At 41.5% G+C, this 19,584-nt stretch overlaps 2 protein-coding genes across 2 annotated transcripts in view; one reads left to right on the top strand and one right to left on the bottom strand.

Annotated features, from left to right (window-relative positions):
• LOC131690492 (calpain-11-like) overlaps nt 1-19,584 on the top strand; it is a 40,321-nt gene that overhangs the window by 3,269 nt on the left and 17,468 nt on the right. The gene's annotated exons all lie outside the window — the stretch shown is intronic.
• On the bottom strand, nt 6,346-15,796 carry LOC131692512 (glycoprotein-N-acetylgalactosamine 3-beta-galactosyltransferase 1-like). The gene is made up of 4 exons (XM_058979600.1): nt 15,204-15,796; nt 7,356-7,782; nt 7,068-7,294; nt 6,346-7,001 (listed from the first exon to the last, which is right to left on the bottom strand). The coding sequence occupies exons 1-4, from the start codon at nt 15,232-15,234 to the stop codon at nt 6,346-6,348; spliced, it is 1,341 nt and encodes a 446-aa protein (XP_058835583.1). The 5' UTR covers nt 15,235-15,796.

Below are 19,584 nucleotides of genomic sequence, written 5' to 3'. Positions count from 1 at the left end.
CATAAAAAATGAAGAACACTACTTTAAATCCATTATATAACGTGTTGGTTTACTGTCGATTATCTAACTATTTTACACAAAACACCATGCGCCTCCATACCAGAAACACAGCTTCAAAATCTCCTTAAACCTTTTTGCGCACCTAGGCGCAGAACGAGACCATGATATTCGAAAAGTAGAGGTTATTTTCCATAGAATGTATACTATGTGACCGTTCCGAAATGATTCCGAAATTTGTACAGAATACATTAGTGACAAAATTATTTTTGATCTGACCACCTCAAACATATTTAAATTTAAAAGTCATAGTTCCAAGCGAATTTACCAGATGTATTTTATTCACTAATAAAGTTCTTTCGTTCCTCTACACAATGAAACTAGTTGTGTTAAAATCGGACCAAAATCAAAAGAGCAACATGCATTTGAAATGAATAGAGCAATGGTGGTTTAGGAAATGAAAATCATTAAAAAGTCCGGACTTTGCTACATTTAAACTCATGTTAAAAATCGTGTTCTTATCCAATGATCATAAAATTTTGAATATACATCATTCAATACATGAGAAATTTAGGAAAAATATAAAATATCAATATTTCAAAAATAAATTTTTGAGGTTTTGGCCAGCCTCCAGCCACTGTGCGGTGGACCTAGCCTACCCCGACGGAGAATTCCCCTGCGTGAGAAGTTCTCCCGAAACCGAGCCAACCAGCCTGGTGTCGAGGTTAGTTCGGCGATTCCGGTGGAGTAGGGCGTCCGGTTCGCTGGTGCCCCGACAACCCGCGACTGGTTGTTTCTAGTCGCGGTCTACTCAGTCCAGTCCCCGGCGGTGAATCTAGCTTACGCCGATGGAGAGTTCCCCGGTGAAGGAAGTTCTCCCGATAGCGATTCTTCTTTGGTTTTAGCACCACAATTTCTTGAGCTCTTACTTGTTCGCGAACTACTCGGTCTAGTCCTCAACAATGGAATAGCCTACTCCGTCGGAGAATTCCCCGGTGAGGGAGGCTCTCCCGAAACCGAGCGGTAGATTTCTCCTGATACCGATGTTCGTTTCCGTGAGCCATTTATCTCTCCGCGTTGTCCCGATCTACTCGATCTAGTCCCCGGCGGTGGATCTAGCCTACTCAACGGGCCATCCAATAGCTTCCGGTTCACCAGCGCCCCAACGACGTATTTCTAGCTGTGCGACGCGGCCTACTCGGTCTAATCCCCGGCGGTGGATCTAGCCTACTCACGAGCTACCCAGTAGGGTGTCGAGGTCGGTCCGGCGATTCCAGTGAAGCTTGACATCCGGTTCACAGGCGCCCCGACGACCCAAACTCTGTGCTACGTCACGTACTACTCAATTGGTCCCCGGCGGTGCACCTAGTTTACACAGTTGGAGAGTTCCCCAGAGGCGTAATTTCTCTCGAAACCCGATTTGTGGCTTCCCTTCACCACTTCCTCTGCAGCTCGAAGAGTATGCTCGTAACTACTCTGTTGAAGCGTCCCAGGTATGCTCCTCGTGGCACATCTCTTCGACGATATATCCCTACGAGCTTCTTCGAACCTAGGGCATTCGAAGACTACGTGTTCCAGTGTCTCCTGCACGGTCGCACACTCCGGGTAAAGGGCTGACGAAGCATGTCCAAACCGATGCAAGTACTTCCGGAAGCATCAGTGCCCGCACAAAAACTGCGTCATATAGAAGTTCAGCACTCCCTGCTTCCTATGCACCCAAGCCGACACATTTGGGATGAGTCGGTGGGTCAACCTTCCTTCCTCCGAATTGTCCCACTCCTGCTGCCATTTAGCCAACGAATCCGCTCGGACCAGTCTCCTTGCGTTACGTGCATTTCTCCGCTGGTAGCATTCTACAACCTCCGCCAGAGCGATGCAGATGAGGATCATCCCGGCGATAACGCATACTGTCTCCGACGATATTGTTCTGTAGGCACTCGCGACTCGTACGGCCACGGTTCCGCTTGGTTTTCAGCGCAGCACTCTAAACAGGAACCCCATATCGGAGTATTGATGACGAAACAGTGGACGTGGTTGTTGAAGCTCAACCTGTCGTCGATTATCACTCCCAGTTGTTTCAGTGCACGCTTCGATACAATCACGTGCCCTCCGATGTCGATCTGCATCCGCAGAACCTCATTGCAGTTGCTGACCAACAACACCTTCGTCTTATGGTGGGCTATTTGCATCTTGGCCCCGTTCATCCAGCTCTCGACCGCGTCTATTGTCTCCGTCACCGACTCCTCCACTTGTTCAAGTGTCTCACCCATCACCGTTAGTGACACGTCATCCACGAAACTCACGATCTTCACTTTCCTATGCAACCGCAGTGCTAGGACTCTATCGTACATCCCGTTACAAAGAGTTAGACCGAGAATGGAGCCCTGTGGAACGCCCGCTGTGACTCACATTGACTTCTGCCCTTCGCTCGTCTCGTATAGCAGCACTCTGCCCCGGAAGTAGCTCTTCACGATCTGGCATAGATAGCCGAGAACCCTCATTCTGTGCAGCGCTGCAGCGGTGGCTTCCCTGCTGGCGCTGTTAAATGCATTCTTCACATCTATCGTGACCACCGCGCAGTATCGATCTCTTTTACGCTTCTGTTTAGATGACTTCTCAGCACTGTCCGAATTGCATCCACTGTCGATGCTCCTTTGCGGAAATCGAACTGCATCGTGGACAGTCCGCGCTCACCTTCCGTGAATTTCGTCAACCTGTTAAGAACGATCCTTTCCAGAAGTTTTCCTAGTGTATCCAGCAGGCATATGGGTCTACGAGGCCGGATCGCTTCCACATTTCGGGGAAGTCGCCTTCATTTAGACACTTCTGCAACACCATCCTGAACATGTCCGGATATGCCAGGATCGCAGCTTTCAGCACCACGTTTGGTATTCCATCCGGACCGGGGGCTTCCTTTAATTTCAGGCGCTTCGATGTTTTTGCGAGCACGTCATTAGTCACTTGCCGATCGTCCGTGTTTGCTCCTTCTTCTTAGCCGTACGGTGTTGGTGGCCAGACAGTTGGATCGTGCTTCGGGAAAAGACCCTCGACGATTGTCTTCAGCTTAATTGGGCACATTTCGGCAGGTGTCGTCGAGCCCTTCATTTTCGCCATCACGACTCGATACGCGTTGTCCCAGGGATTGGCGTCTACTTTGCTGCACAGCTCCTTGTGGCAGTCTGACTTGCTACGTCTGACCTCCCGTTTTAAAGCGGCCCTAGCTTCCCGAAACGCTGCCTTGCGCTTTTCTCTATCTGGTTCAGATATCGCTTTCTGAGCCCACCTTCTGGCTCTGTGAGACAAGCAGCGCGTAGCGTGATAAGCGTCTCTTTCCACCAGACGCCGTTTGTTGCGTGGTTCCTTCTTGTTAGGTCAGCCGCATTCACGTTCTCGGTGCCGCCGTTCGGCCGAAGTGCCTCAACGAAGAGGTCTTTGTTGAAGCCTTTCGTCTTCCACTTTCGTTCACCGGACTTTCTTTTCCAGGGTTCCGTTGACCGATACAGCAGAAATGAACGTAATTTGATAACCTTTTTGCCTTTATAAAAAAGGCTATGCAATCACTCGAAAAATCAACTTTTCAACCGAGGCCCGGAGGGCGATTCAGTTCGTCTAGATCGCCAAATGTCTGTGTGTATGTATGTGTGTGTGTCAAATAATGTTTCAAATGAACTGTGTAACGCTCCCATAAGACGATATTGAATTTGTAATTGACCGGACATCCGGTTCCGGAGTTACGGGTTGAAGAATGAGGTCACACAGCAAATTCCTATATAAACTGGTAACCCTGTGATGTCCGAATGATGTAATACATATTCAAATGGGTTCAACATTACTTGGATTTGCGGGTCTAGATCACTAAATACTAATCAAAGTAGTTTTGACCACATTGGTCACCTAAGACAGTTCTTGAGGGCCCCAGGGAACTCATCTGTAAAAGAGAAGAAGTAATCGCTACAGCGTCGTGGTAACGATAGACGTGAAGAACGCGTTGAACAGTGCTAGCTGGGGGCTATTGCCGTAGCGCTGCACAGAATGCGGGTTCCGGACTATCTGTGTCAGGTTCTGAAAAGTTACTTCCAGAACCGAGTACTGGTCTACTAAACGAACATGGGACAGAGGTTGATTAGGGTCACGGCGGGAGTACCTCAGGGCTCCATACTCGGCTCAACGCTCTGGAATATAATGTACAACGGAGTGTTAACACTGGAACTACCCAGGGGAGTTGAGATCGTCGGTTTTGCAGATGATGTTGTCCTGAGGATAACCGGTGAGACCTTTGAGGAGGTGGAGATGTTGACGGCTGAGACAATAGGCATCGTGGAAACCTGGATGGCTGACGTCTAGTTGCAGCTAGCTCACCACAAGATGGAGGTAGTGCTGGTCAGTAATCGTAAAAAAAATCCAGCGTATCGAGATCTGTGTCGGGGAACAATCCATTCCATCGATTCGTGCGCTGAAGCGCCTGGGTGTGATGGTCGACGATCGGTTAAGTTACAATAGTTTATGAAAAGAGTGCGAGGATAACTAACGTATTGGCAAAGATCATGCCGAATATCGAAGATGCAGTACGACACGTCTCCTGGTGGGTATCTCGTTTTCAAAACTGAAATATGGTGTGCCGGCCTGGGTTGTTGCGTTGAACTCAAAGTGGAAGTGCATGAAACTGACGAGTACGTTTCGCCTTGTACAGAGCGATATCGTCGGAGGCGGTATGCGTCGGTACCGGTATGATTCCCATCTGCATCACTCTGGCTGAGGACTTAGAATGCATAGGCACCATGGAAAGGTGAAGTTCCATTTGACACAGTTTTTGTGCGGGGACGGATGCTTCCGGAAGTACCTGCATCGGTTTGGACATGCTTCGTCACCTCTTTGCTCGGAGTATGTGAATCTGCAAGAGACATCGGAACATGTAGTCTTCAAGTGCTCTAGGTTCAAAGACGTTCGAATGGGTATGCCAGCCGTAACAGTCAACGATATAATCGAAGATATGGGTCACGGCGAACATACCTGAGACACTATTAAAAGAATAGTGACGCTGATGCTCTCTGAGCTGCTTAGGAACTGGTGCCGCCGGTTAGAAAGCTGCCGTGCAACAACGAATCTGTCGCCGGGGAACTCTTTGGCGGAGTAGACGTAGTGCCGGTTTCGGGTCATAGGGGTTCCATCGACCTAGATGCCAGGCGCCACCGGAATCGCTATACCAACCGCGGCACGCTACTGGTTGGTCCGTAGAGGAGGTTGGAAAGCAGCAGCAATATCGCTTTCGAGAGAACTTCCACCGCCGGGAAAATGATCTAAGTTCATCGCCAGGGAATAAATAAGTGGCGTATGACGAAGTAGTGGTTTCGGATTGTCGGGGCGCTAGCGTACTGAAAACTACACTCCACCTGAAACCGCCAGAGCTACCTCAGAATTGTATCGATTTGTCATTGGAAGAGGGGGTAGCCTGGATAATAAGTGATAATGTGCAGTTAGAACGAATACGCTGGAGTAGCAGCTGGGCCCCATCGAATAAAGTTGTTGGCAGAGAGGTGCCGTCGCAAAGCGCAGAAAATGTCGTACGAGAGATTAGAGTAATAAAAAGAAAGAACGTGGAACGTCAGTTGAGCAATCGCTTGAATCCTAGTGTAACTGCAGAGGAAATGGAGAAAAAATCAACTAACTAATGGCCGGAGTTGACAGTTCGAATAAGTGCACCTTACCGGTCGCCATGGAGTACACTAGATCAATCGCCGGGGATGCACCGGTAGTAGGTCGTCAAGGCGCCGGTGTACCGAAGCCACACTCCTCCTGGAATCACGCGGACCGACCTCGACACCCTAGAGGGTATCTAGATCCACCACCGAGAGCTAGAGCTAGTAGATCACGTCGAACAGCCAGAAGCGAGCCGTTGCCCGTTGAGTAGGCTAGGTCCACTGCGGAGGACCAGATCGAGTAGATCGCCACGAAGCGGGGAGCAAAATAGCTCACGAAATGGGCATCGGTACCAAGAGAAATTCCGTCTCCGGAACACGCTCAGTCGGAATAGGGTAGTTTCACCACCGGAAAATATACGAGCAAATAGTGATAAAACTGGAAACTAAATGACTGGAGAAAAATGGGTCACTAACAGAGGATCTAAATGGCTCATGGAAACCTGAGTTGAACCGGAGCTTGTGATTATTTTTCACTGGGAAATATTCGATTGGAGTCCGGGGCTAAATTGCGTGTGGGTCAAGTCGGCTACCGTACACTGGTGATACTAAGTCGAATAGTTAATCCTGCTTAGAACATTTTTTAGCTCTTTCGGTTTAAGCTAAACGAATAAATGAAATTCTCTGAAAATAAAACATTTATTTGAATTATTCAACTTAAAGGTTTCCTTTGTTTCAATTTTGCGAGTATTTTGTCCATAAACCTATGATCGTTAATCATTCTGTCCACGAAATCATCCATCCTGCTAGCATCTAAAATTGAAGGCTCCGAAGTCACTTCAAAGTTATTACTACTGACGCTGCTTAATCCGCCAAACTGATCCACCAATTCAGAAGAATTTTCTTGGTTATTGAAAATATCGGCTTCATTTTCCGGAATGCTGCTACTTTCCTCTCCGTCATCTAAATCACCATCAACCTCCGTCACGAAACTATCCGTCAAAGTCGTCCGCACTGAGGTAGTCCCTGCTGCATACGGCTCCGCCACTTCCATTGCTTCTTCCAAACTTTTTTTCGCTGGTAATGGCGGATTGTGATAGCTTATCCCATATGGATGCATTGCGTAGATCAGATAGTCCATCACGTGCATTTGTGGACCTTGTATGTAGTGGAAGCTTATAGGTAGATCTGAGCAACATTTGGTTCCGTAGAACGGTTCATAAAATGAGTAATATTTATACCAGAAATCTGGGTCATCCGCAGGATTGGATGTTAGATGAAATGCTGGTTCTAACGGTAGAAAGCGTTTTCTTCCCAATAGATCACGCGAGTCGCCTGCCGTCACGTTGACGTACTCCATGCATCGACCTTTAAATAAGTAAAATACAATTAAAATTAATGAGACCTGTTAAAAAATTCAACTCGTTAGCAAACCCATTTCAAGGTCTTCCGTATCCAACGTCGATGGACAGTGTTCGGGATCCTGCAAGCTCTGTTCGACGAACCGTTTCAAAGCTTCTCGGCTAAGAACATAACCTGCTCCACCAGAAAAATATCCCTGCTTCACGTATTGTGGATAACGAAATTTACTTCCGAAGTAGATTGGAAAATGAGGTGAGTAAGCGTACAAAAAGTACCGCAAGTTTTCCATGATGACATATCTGTAAGATTTTCCGCATATAATTATTGCAGACTTAATCATACCAGTACCATTTTACCCACGTATCATCATCCGCCTTAAGGAACCAGTCGTACTCGTTCAGGTGATGCTCATGCACATACCGGAAAGCTTCTCTCGTTTTATTCCACAGACTTTGTCTTCCTTCATGCACCGGAAGTACAATCGTCTCAAGATTCGCATCTTCGGCGGAACTCATTAGCAACAGTTTGTTACATCTACGTCCCCAAGTTTGCTTCACGTGGATTGCCTTACTTTGGTGATTTGCCGGAGTTGTCATGATCCAGCATAGAACGCGTACACTTTCGGATAGGTTATTTGAGTGGCGAAGGAACCCTCCTCTATAGCCGGTTTTGTACTGTCCTGAAAAAATATTCTGATCTGGTTGTAGCACCGATAGGACCGTTAAAAGACATGCCACAGTGAGACCCGATAGGAAGGCAAGTTGCTTACGGGAAATGGTGGATTTTCCTGTGAAATAAAACAAAATTGATCAATATTTAGAGTGATTGGAAACGAGTGTGAAGTGTTTTAAAGTACTATAGTGATGGTCATTATGGGTAAAAAATATTTATGCGAACTTAAATCAGCAGCTTTTCAAAATGTTTTTCCGGTATAACTAACAACACTGACACAAGCTGAGCAGTACTTTCACTTCAATAGGGCAAAGTTTATTTGTGAATTAGGAAAACCAGTAAAAGCTCTGTTACTATGAAACTTGCAGTTTCCTCAAGGTTTGATTAGACAAGGCAGTTTTGAGTATGACACATTTTTGGGAATAACGAAAAATTCAACAATCGGAAAATTTCAACCAAATTTCCTTCAATTTCGAAGCATGTATGACAATTAAAAATAAAATAAATAAAATTCGGAAACTAATTCCGAGACGATCTTTCGAAAGTAACACAGAACACCAAAATCTGGAGCAAAGCCATCAGTATGGAGCACCAAATTTTTCACTGCCAATATGCAATGCAAATATCATCATTTTCTTTGAGTGAAATCAATTAACGCTAGGTGTTTGAAGGTGACGGACAAAGCATTTATCCTGGAGGTTGTACATGCAGATCGATTAAATTCATTGAAACATCAACCCGAATGTCTCATAGTTTTCTAGTGTTCATAGTCGTCGATTTCACCAATAAAATTCCGATGATTGGAAACTTGAGAAAAATACCGAAAAATCCGATTTCCAAAAGACTATTTACCTGTCGTTCATATCATTTGAGTTCCAGACGTCAATCTTAAGCTGTAATTTCGTAAAATTAGTTTAAGGTAAGTGTTTAAAAGCAACGGACTGAGCATCTATTTGACTTCATATCATTTTATAATCAACTGCTGTTAAAAGTTTTACACATTCTTTTTGGAAAGATAGGTGATCTTATTTTTGTTGTTTTGTCGCCTGACTAGTCTTTCAATTTCTTATAGGGTGATGAGCCTATTTTGGCACCATTAGGGAGAGGGTCGCACTATTTTTTGAACAACTTTAAAAGAAGCCATATTATCTATAACCTTTCTCAGAATAAAGTATCAGTGTACTGTTACTTAAACATCTTTATAATGCTTACTTAGCAGAATTGCCTCAATTTTCAGCATAAATGCAAATAAATGTTCCATTCTGAGCATCTATTCCCACCTCAACGATCCAATTATCGCCTCATGGGTGTGCCAATTTCCACCTCATCGAAAAACAATCTAGTTGAAACGCAATGCCTCATATTCCATTTGCGTCGATTCTAACTAGGTATCCAGATCATGGACGCCAACATGTGATTTGTAAAACGAATCATTCTGCTTTTTTCAGCCGATCAAAACAAACGTAAACATCACGCACATCAATGAAACTCATCAGCTGTTAGTAGAAGAGCGCCCAGAATTGCACACGCAGAAAAAAAAACCATTCGAAGGTTAGCAACTGGAATGACAAGTTTCACATCACACATTGCTTTCTCGCAATCCGAATTGTATGTGCAGATGAAAATAAAATATCTGCAATCAACAATTAGTTGAATAACTTGAAATAATTGATTACTTATACCTGAAATTGCATTACATTATATTTACAAGTTCATGTTTTGGTTTGGCCGCACTGATAATTCTTTTCTGCATGATGGATACAAAAAGTTAGTTTTGATTGTGGTAGTGTATCAGCAAAACATGCCAATAATAGGAACCCCCGTATTTAGTTTTATCCTATTATAACACTAGGCCTATTCTAGTGTTTGACGAGTGATTTTAAAGTGAAATTATCATAAAAAGGTTCTCCAACTAAAATAAAGGTATGTATCAGTGCAATGTTTAATATATTTGTGCTGGAATAACGAGATATGAGGCGGTAAATGCTGGCTCATAAGTGTTTATTTTGCTAAGCGCCGTTGCATCCAGTTTCGGTTCACTACGTGAGTGAGGCGGATTAGTAGATATTTCAATAAGGTGATTTTGTTTTAATTAAAAGTTGGATTTAGAGGATAGTTCTAAATATATATGTGCACAACAAATAAAGAATATAACTTGAGCTTATTTTTTCTCACCTGTTTTAGCCAAATCGATAGTGTCATTATCTCATATGCTTGGTTCGAAACCAAGGGGTACGAAATAGGGTCACAATAGGCTCTACTGCCATAATAGGCACATCACCCTATCCCCCATAATTTGTCTTGAACTTTTCCCCTTGCGCCGGGTATCTAATCTTCTACCGGATCAAAGATAAACCACTAAGTATTCTAACGAATTCGAAAGAACTGACAGAAACGTTCAGCAGTGACAGATATCTCAAAGTTCGCCCAGATTAGCTCAGCGTTGTGAAATCCTAACTAAAACAAGCAAATGACACTGTATTGATAACAACGTATATCTATGAGGTTCGATGTTGTATTGATTGCACCAATGAGGTATATATATACATATATATGTATATGTATATATATATATATATATATATATATATATATATATATATATATATATATATATATATATATATATATATATATATATATATATATATATATATATATATATATATATATATATATATATATATATATATATATATATATATATATATATATATATATATATATATATATATATATATATATATATATATATATATATATATATATATATATATATATATATATATATATATATATATATATATATATATATATATATATATATATATATATATATATATATATATATATATATATATATATATATATATATATATATATATATATATATATGTGTGTGGCAGAACACACGGTTTGCTAGTGTTGGCAACCAAAAATATGTAAACAATCCAGAAGCACAACGGGTCGACGTCATAGCGTTCATACGATTTAATGGGAGCGGAACGAACGGTATGACGAAAGCAAGTCGATTTATTCTGTGATCACTTACACCACTCATGTAAAATTCATCTTACGAATACCAAAGTGCCATCCTCGCCATACCTGTATATATGACATTGGTATTGCACAAGTATGAATTTGTTTAAACACAAAAGAATCACTTGGAAGCTTTTCGCTCACAGTTCGAGTGCGAAAAAAACCGATGCATTTACGTTCTTGATGATTCGTTTTGTGTATAACAGCACGACAACACCTACTGCTGCTCTAGACTTACTCTTGAACATAAAACCACTATAGGGTAATTTGGGGAGAGATGCCGCACATTTCTAAAAATCGATCCTGCATCAAAGTAAAGAGAGATGCCGCATGTGTGGGTGAGACGCCGCACCGTGGCCCCAAACTGAACAATGGTGAACAAAAGTAGTTTTTAGCTCTCGTTGATGTTTTTTGTGATTAGGTGTCCAGCTGAGTTTCTTGCAATTTGATTATACTTATAAATCGGCTAGCACCAACACTTTTCTTAAGGGGGTACTCCATTTCTAGAAACATTTTTTATTCAACTTTAAAAAAAAAATATTTTTCCTTCCCAACCTTGTGTAACAGTTAAGTTTGAGTAACTTAATTAAGGGTACTATTTATCTATATGTTTGTAAGGGCGAGTTATATCAATGTTTGTTTGTTTGTTTATTGTCCAGTAGCTTAAGATAAATACCTTTTAAAAATTACTACCTCCGGTTTTACAATGCGTACATTTCTGATTAATTGAATTAATTTTAAACTTTAAACTAATCTAACTTAATTTGCAAATTACGGTTCCAAAAGTTGATGCAGCCACTCTTAAAAATTGTTTCCGACGAAGAACGTTTCACTGCGGGTGGTAACGAATTCCAATTAATTTGATTTATATCAATGTTTTAGTAGGGGTTCCTTAAAAGCAGGGGGTTTCGGCTGTTTCTCCCAACAATGAATTTATACAACTTAGGTATGTTCTTGAAAGATTTATTTTGAAAAAAAGGATTAATTCCTTGAAATTTTCGTTTTTATCCCAATATTGACATCACTACAAATCAATGCGTTCACGAAAATTAGTGCCTGAAACTTTATAGAATAAACCGAAGTACTAATACTTAGATACATATCGCCCATTTAAATATATAGATAAATAGACTCATAATCCTATATGTCACTGTGTTAGGTCCGTTAGTTTGTGGATATACCTTATTAAGAACTATACCTGACGCAAATGATCATTTAATGACATTCCGAGGTGAAAAAAAATACATTTTAGCTATGCATCCTCTTCCATTGAGTGCGGCATCTCACCCGCAATTTTGACGCGGCATCTATTGTAAGGGAAAGATGCCGCATGGCGACATTTTCCTCTGAAATCATGGATGACTGTACACATGATCAGAATGCCTTCTAAAAGGTCCCAGCTATTCAACCGATACATGATTTATCAAAAAAACTATTTATAAAAATGAAATTTTAATGCGGTGCTGAAAAATTTTCGACGCTCCGCGATCCAACTGTACGGACATAAGCATTACTAAAATTTTCGTGAGTTAATAATAAGGATTATTTTACATCTCCAGTGTTGTAATTCTTCGAAAGACAATCTCACAATACCATATTACCGTATGAAAGTGACCCCATATACGAAAAATTACCCTATGTGTTTCTGAAACAAGAAGCACTTTCTTGTGCATACCGTCTTAAGGTTACTGGGTTCTGGAACAGTAACCCAATAAATCGTGCAACTAGCCACACGAGATTGTGGCCCCAAATGGTTACTTGGGATGAGTACATGCTTGCTCCCACATGTAGTTTTCCTTTTAAAACTTGCAATGTGAGAGTTCCTCCTCGCGAGGAACAGGTATCTGGCTGCATGGAGCGACAACTTGAGGAATTCGTTGTTTCTTATACTGACGGTACTTTGTTGGATGGCCGAGCAGATGCTGGTGTCTATTGTCGAGAAATAGGATTAGACCAATCTCATTCGCTTGGTAGATACTGTACCGTATTCCAAGCAGAAATCTTCCCGATTCTGTATGGCGTGCAATCAGCACTTCAACAGAGGATTCTCTGCAAAAGAATCTATTTTTACTCAGACAGTCAGGCTGCTCTGAAAGCCCTTAGTTCGGCAGATTTGAGATTAAAATTAGTAATAGCAATATTCCATGAGTACCCAGTTATTCCGGTACTACTGGAAATGAATGGGCGGACAAATTGGCTTGAGTGGGAGCTGTGACTGACTTCTTTGATACAGTACCAGTTCTATTACTGTCGATTGAAAAGTTACGTTTAAACAAAAATAATTCAGTCGGATGTGAGTTCGAAAATAATTTGTTGCCTTTTTCCAAGCACAATTGCAGTATTCTAGTCAGGGCACTGACTGGATATTGCAAACTAAATTATCACATGGTTGCTATCCAGCGTGCTGAGTATAGTTCGTGTGATCTTTGTCAATCCGATTACGTAACTCTATAGCATTTGATATGTAACTGCCCTGTAGTAATACAATTGCATACATTGATGAACCTATGTACAGAAAGCTGAAACTCAAGGATATGCTGTTGTTGTCGATTACAGAGAAAGCACGGCAGTATTTGTGCAGTATCGTCGACCGATTTTTGGATTTTTTTTGCGAAAAAAGTGTTATAAACTGAACTATGGCTTCCAAAAAGTCACGGCGAAAGTTTATAAACCTAAATCGGTTTAAGTCGTATTTGAATAACAATATCTCGTCTGGGGTGTTGTCGTTCTCTTTTCTCAATATCTCCTCGGTGGTATTGACATAATTGCTTTTGAGAAGTGTCTTTTATTCCCTTCGTTGTGAAGAATATTTCAGAGTGAAAAAAACAGATGCATTTACGCTTCCGATGATAAGTTTTGTGTGTAACTTTTTTCACAACGCTTTCTGCACTGTCACAGACAAAACCCAAAAAAGCTGGACATTGGTATTGGTTATAGCACTTCACTGTCTTCGGAAAGGTTTTTATGTTTTTTGAATACCCTAATACAATGGTGGCAAATTTCGATTTAAGGAAGTATATATTCAGAAAAAAAACTCATTTATTGTTGGTATGGTTCTTCCAGTAAATAAACCACTTCCTTAAAATATACAATTCTTATAATGTGACAGAAATTAGAACGAAAGGTTTTCAAATGAGCGTAACACTTTCACGTTGCCACCCTGTATGTTAAAATGGGTATCAAATTGCTTGTATTTTCAGGCGTTAATTACTAATGGCAAAAAGTCTATTTTTTACTGCAATTCACAAGCGCCAATATTCTTTTTGTTATATCTATGTCTATAGGAAATCCCATACAACATGGGACAATTATGCGTGTATCGGCAGTATATATGCGCAGTGTAATTGCAATATAATAGACCATGGCATCCTTACTGCCCATAAAAGCATAAGAGTCCCATATGGATTTTTGTCGAAAATGAGTTATCTGTTGGATTGTATTTTGTATCACCACTGAATCACAATGCACAAATGGTCGGTGTTAAATCAGACCGGACTAAGTGACAATATATTGTTTTCGAGAAAAACGAGTTTAAAGTTTGAACCGCAGCATCCTTTACGTTATAATTGGAAATTTATTTTTGCCATGATTGTTGTTTATTGTTAGGTATTTCAAATCTAGCAAAAGTCGAATGTAGCTGAAGAAACCATTTATCCAGTGGTATCATTATCTCATTTTTTTGATGCTTTACGACTTAATCCGGTCTGACTTAACACCGACCAAATAAGATTAACAGATTTGTTCAGAAAATATCGAAAAAAATACCAAACATGGTTGTCCCATACATGAAAAGCGTTTTTCTCGGCTTGTTGTTTTTCAATACGGGACTTGCTTTTAATGGGCAGCTTACGTCAATGAATAAAAAAGGCTCAAATTTTCCACTAGATGGATTAAAACCTGTTTTATTTACATTGTTAATGATGAATGTTGGATAAATACTCTTCCAATTTAGCAATATTAGCAATATTTATCATTTTATTTGAAAAATAACATCATGCTTGATATACAAAGTTTTAGGAAAGGTAGGAATTTTTGTGACGTTACAACGCAAGGAGATATATTTTTTTAAGGATGTGTTATAAAAATTCAAAAATGTTTCAAATCAAACTATGCAATATAACATGTATTTCTCACGCCAAGTTATTCAATTAATATTTTTGAACGTAGAAAACTGTTTCTTGATAAAAAATGTTAGAACTTTTGGACTTGTATGGATAAGCGTTTAAAGTACTAATTTCGGTCGCATTATAACGTCACGAAAGAATGTGTTAATTGGCTCTCAATTACACTCTTTCCTGGTGTCAATGACAGAAGCTAGGAATGAATCGACAGAAAACAAAATTTGTGCCATTTGCAAAATAAAGAAATATGTTATTAAATCATCTCTTACTATATCAAATAAAATCATTACACTTTTGTGTCTCACACTACTTTCAAGGATTTTTATCATATCAAATTCTCTGGTTTCATACAACATATAACAAACTTATTACTTACTCTGAGTGATGATTATTTTTTCTTCAATCATTCCATAAGCCGAAATTGCACTGTTTGTTTCAGGAATTATATTTACTACAAATATGTTCACCTTCTCTTATCTATTAAATTGTAATTTTAATATTCAACCAAACTGAATAGCACTCATATTTGCACTAAAATCACATAATAATGAAAATTAGTTACAGTCACATTTTCAACATATTTCAAAGCGCAATATTCTATTCCGCTGCATCACTTGATATCATCGCCAAACAACCCCAAATAAAACAAACACGGGAGCTGCAACGCGCACAAATTCGACCGCCGGCACAAAACAAACCGCCAGGAGTGAAATTTGAAACACTAATGAAGTGCGACTTCGTTACGTTGTAGTGAGCATCCTCCCCCTGAGCTGAGATGCTGCGGAAAGATTAGTACGTCCTCAAACGGTTAGACGCTACTGATGGGTCTCAGGTGGGAGCAAACCGTTTGCGATGATGTGAATAGGTTGAAGTTGCTGCGGTTTTCGGATGCCCATCAGTGCATATGTGCCCGATTAGGCTGCTTGTGGCACTGTTGAAAAATAACGAGTCAGATTCGGTTGAAAATTGTTTCTGGACTTAGAATATTTATTTTTTAAGGACAAAAAATTGTTACTGTGTAAATACAGCGGTGCATCAATAGGTTATAATCACACAGCTTCCAAAATGAACTGTGGTCACGATGGCACGGAACCTCGTTTGCAGTACACAAACACCATAGAGGATAACATCGTGATTAGCAACCGATTATGGAGAATTGTGAACCGAGCTATCCCCCCGCGATTAAAGAGCCAGTGTCGTCAATTTTCACAAACATCCTATTGCGGTTAAAGGCTATGGCAAAATCGAGTCGAGGCATGACTTGTGTCAATGCAGCTTCGAATGTATCGATTTTACATATGAATATTCAAGGTATCTAACAATTTCAAAATTTACATAAATCACGACGATCACACAACGGAGACTTCACGGAACTCCAGACGAATCGTTTGTACCTACTGCCGGACACCTAACTGATGACCTTGACTGATCGATGTGGTAAAGCTTGTGACGTAGTACCGATTTGTCGAATAAAGGAAAGAATCAGAAATCGATTACGTAATTTCTCTCCGACGTGACTTGGTATAACCGTCGAAAACGTTAGACATGCTAGGGATTAACTGTCCGTTGGAACGTTCATCATGCATCTTTTGTTACTGATGCTGCCTGCAGACGGGAGGTTCATTTTCTTCCATTAACACCTTGGTGGTAAAATGCTAAGTTTTGTGGCAATTAACTACCCACAAATTAGGTGGTTACAATCAATAAATCAGCCTAGGACGATGTGTGAATACTTAACCTTTTTAGCAACCGGGCATTACTGTCATTTTGTTACACAATGTCGGCCACACTAAGATTTATTGAAATGTTTTCATCTATTCAATGTTTTGCTATGATTTAATACGATGATTGCCTATGTAATTGTGTTTGGGTAGTTCAAGGTTTATTTAGTGCAGCCACTATGTATCGGCTGAGAGTATCTAAATCAATAATAATAGCTGCAAAAATGCAAAACAGTACAATCTAGCAATCAATACCACATTGTAAGGGTGTTTCCATACTATTCTATTTAACTCTCTACTGCCCAAATTTTTGTTTCCCTTCAAAAAACTTAAGTAGTCTGTTTTTATGACGAGAAAACCGAAAAAAAACATATTGCCGGTTTACGACAGTTATGGGTTTTTCTGTTAAACCTCAAAACATGGAACCCGCCAAAAGGTGGGGTTGGGTAGCTGGACTAACAAAAATAAAAAACATTTTTTTCACACTGTTCGGATCGCGGGGTTCCCGGAAGAATAAAATACTTCCTCACAGCAGTCTCAGTAGGGACAGCTTTAAAGCTGAAATTTATTTTCATGATTAGAGGAGATTTATATATATGTATAATTTTTCCGACTTACATTTAGTACTATCTCCTATTTCCGCGATAGAACAAAATAGTTGAACTGCACTGTACTCGGTAGCATGTCCTATTACAAAACAAGCATGTAATTCTAGTTATTTCAATAGGCATGGTTACATTAATTTGCATGAAGTTAGGTTAGGTTACAATTTTAGGTTATTCAATTTCATATCTTAATTCAGGTTATACAATTTAGGATACATAATTTAGGTTTTACCATTTCAGAGTATAGCATATTAAATTTTAGGAATTCACAAAAGGTTTTTAAATTTAGAAGCATGAAGGCAAATCAGAATTTTAGATTTAAATTTACAGATAAAGTGTGCCCAACTCACGATTTCACGAGCTGCTATTTTACTGTTGTTTCTCGCTATCGCTGCTAATCCGGAACACAGTCGATTCACCTGCCGGAGCTAATGTAATCAGGCTTTTCCTCAGAACTGGTGCACTCGAACAGCTCGTTCACCTTACTGCCATGAATCGCTGTATCGTCTCTTATTTTAGCGGGAAACTTCTGTAGCTCCGAACAGGTCTGCTTGCTGCCGCGCTTTTTTGTTTACACTTTTCTCTCTTCTGTTCTTCCGTTTATCGGTTCGATGACAGTTCTCGATGGGGAGCGTTCGGAACTCACGTTACGGATAGTTTGTTCACAGCGGTTTTAACATCCCCCTGCCCGTGTAGTTCCGGAGATCCCTCTTCCACGTTCTCCTCTTGGTTTGACCGAACATCCAACAGTGCTAGTTTCACAGTCGGCCGAGTGAGGACACCGTCGCTAGTCTGCACCACCGCTCTCCGAACTTGTCCATCTTTTCCTGCTAGCACCTCGATTATCCGTCCTCTTAGCCATCCGTTGCGTTTATTCTCATCGACTACATACACAATATCTCCGGGTTCCAGAGGTTTAGTCGGTTGGAACCACTTGGTGCGCCTGGTCAATGTCGGTAGATACTCTCGGACCCATCTTCTCCAGCATTGGTCCACCAGGTACTGAGTGAGCTTCCAGCTGTCCCGAAGTGTTGTGCCTTCAGTTACGAATACTGTTCTTGGTTGGATGACACCTTGAGCACCGTAAAGCAAGAAGTGGTTGGGCGTGAGGGCCTCTTGATCGACGTTGTCTAGCGGAACGTAAGTTAGCGGTCGCGAATTAACCATCGCTTCCGCGTCCAACACAACAGTTTCTAGCACCTCATCGGTAGGATGACGATGATGTTCTGCGACGGCTGCCATGGCTGCTTTAACGGAGCGCACCATCCGCTCCCAGGATCCACCCATATGTGGTGCTGATGGTGGGTTGAAGTGCCAGCTGGTTCTAGCGTTTGTGAACGTCTCTGCGCAGTTTGCATGGATGCTCTGTATCTGTTCAGATAGGAGGTTACTGGACCCCTTGAAGCACGTACCATTGTCGGAGTAGAATGCTGCTGGGGCGCCCCTCCGGCTCACGAATCGACGAATCGCCATCACGCATGACTGTGTCGATAGACTGTGGACAACCTCCAGGTGGACCGCACGTATAGTGAGGCAGGTGAAAAGTGCCACCCAGCGTTTCACCAAGCTGCGATTCTGCTTAACCATAATTGGACCGAAGTAGTCTACGCCGGTGTAGCTGAATGCACGAATGTGTGGTGTAAGTCGAACTTCTGGAAGTGGCGCCAGCATCGGCGGCTGGGGTATTGCCTTCTTAACCATACAACGCCGGCAATTTTTGACGACACGCTTGATGACTGGGCGCAGTTGCGGAATTCTGAACCGCTGTCGAATCTCGTTGAATACCGTATCGTTGTTGATGTGCATGAAACGTCGATGGTAGCTGTCAACAAGGAGGTGCGTTAAACGGTGATCTTTCGGCAAAATGATTGGATACTTAGCTTCAAATGGGGTGGTAGGTGCAGCCCCAATTCGGCTGTTCATCCTGATTACCCCTGCATCGTCCAAGAATGGTGATTCCTTGTACAGAGCGCTACACTTATCGAGCTGCTTCGGTGTTACTTCGGGGTGTTGCTTGTTGTATAGCAGCGTACAATATTCGTCGGCATAGGATTGGCGCTGCACTTGTCGCCAAAGGAAGTTCTCGGCCCGCAGCAGATCATCGCTGGTCAACTTCGTCGAGATCTCTTGTCCACGAAACTTCTGCACTGCTCGTTGTACGTATGCTGCCGCTCGCAGCAATCGATCCCAATTTGAAAACCTGCTAACATCAATCAGCGACAATGGTAGTTCTCTGTGGTGGTGAAATACTGCTCGAAGTTCTTCATTCGTAGTCCACTGTCTCTCGGCTTGCTTCGGCCACTCCACCATCGGCCGGTACAGAAACGCTGTCGAGGTGTACCATATGCTACTTGGATTGAAGTCCGGTCCATTTCCCCACTTTGTGGCTACATCAGCCACGTTCTGTTTGGAGGGTACGTGATACCATTCG

This window comes from Topomyia yanbarensis, chromosome 3 (genome assembly GCF_030247195.1).
Source record: "Topomyia yanbarensis strain Yona2022 chromosome 3, ASM3024719v1, whole genome shotgun sequence".
Lineage (NCBI taxonomy): Eukaryota > Metazoa > Arthropoda > Insecta > Diptera > Culicidae > Topomyia > Topomyia yanbarensis.
Note: the sequence above shows the minus strand (reverse complement) of the source record. Positions and strands in the feature narration are given on the sequence as shown.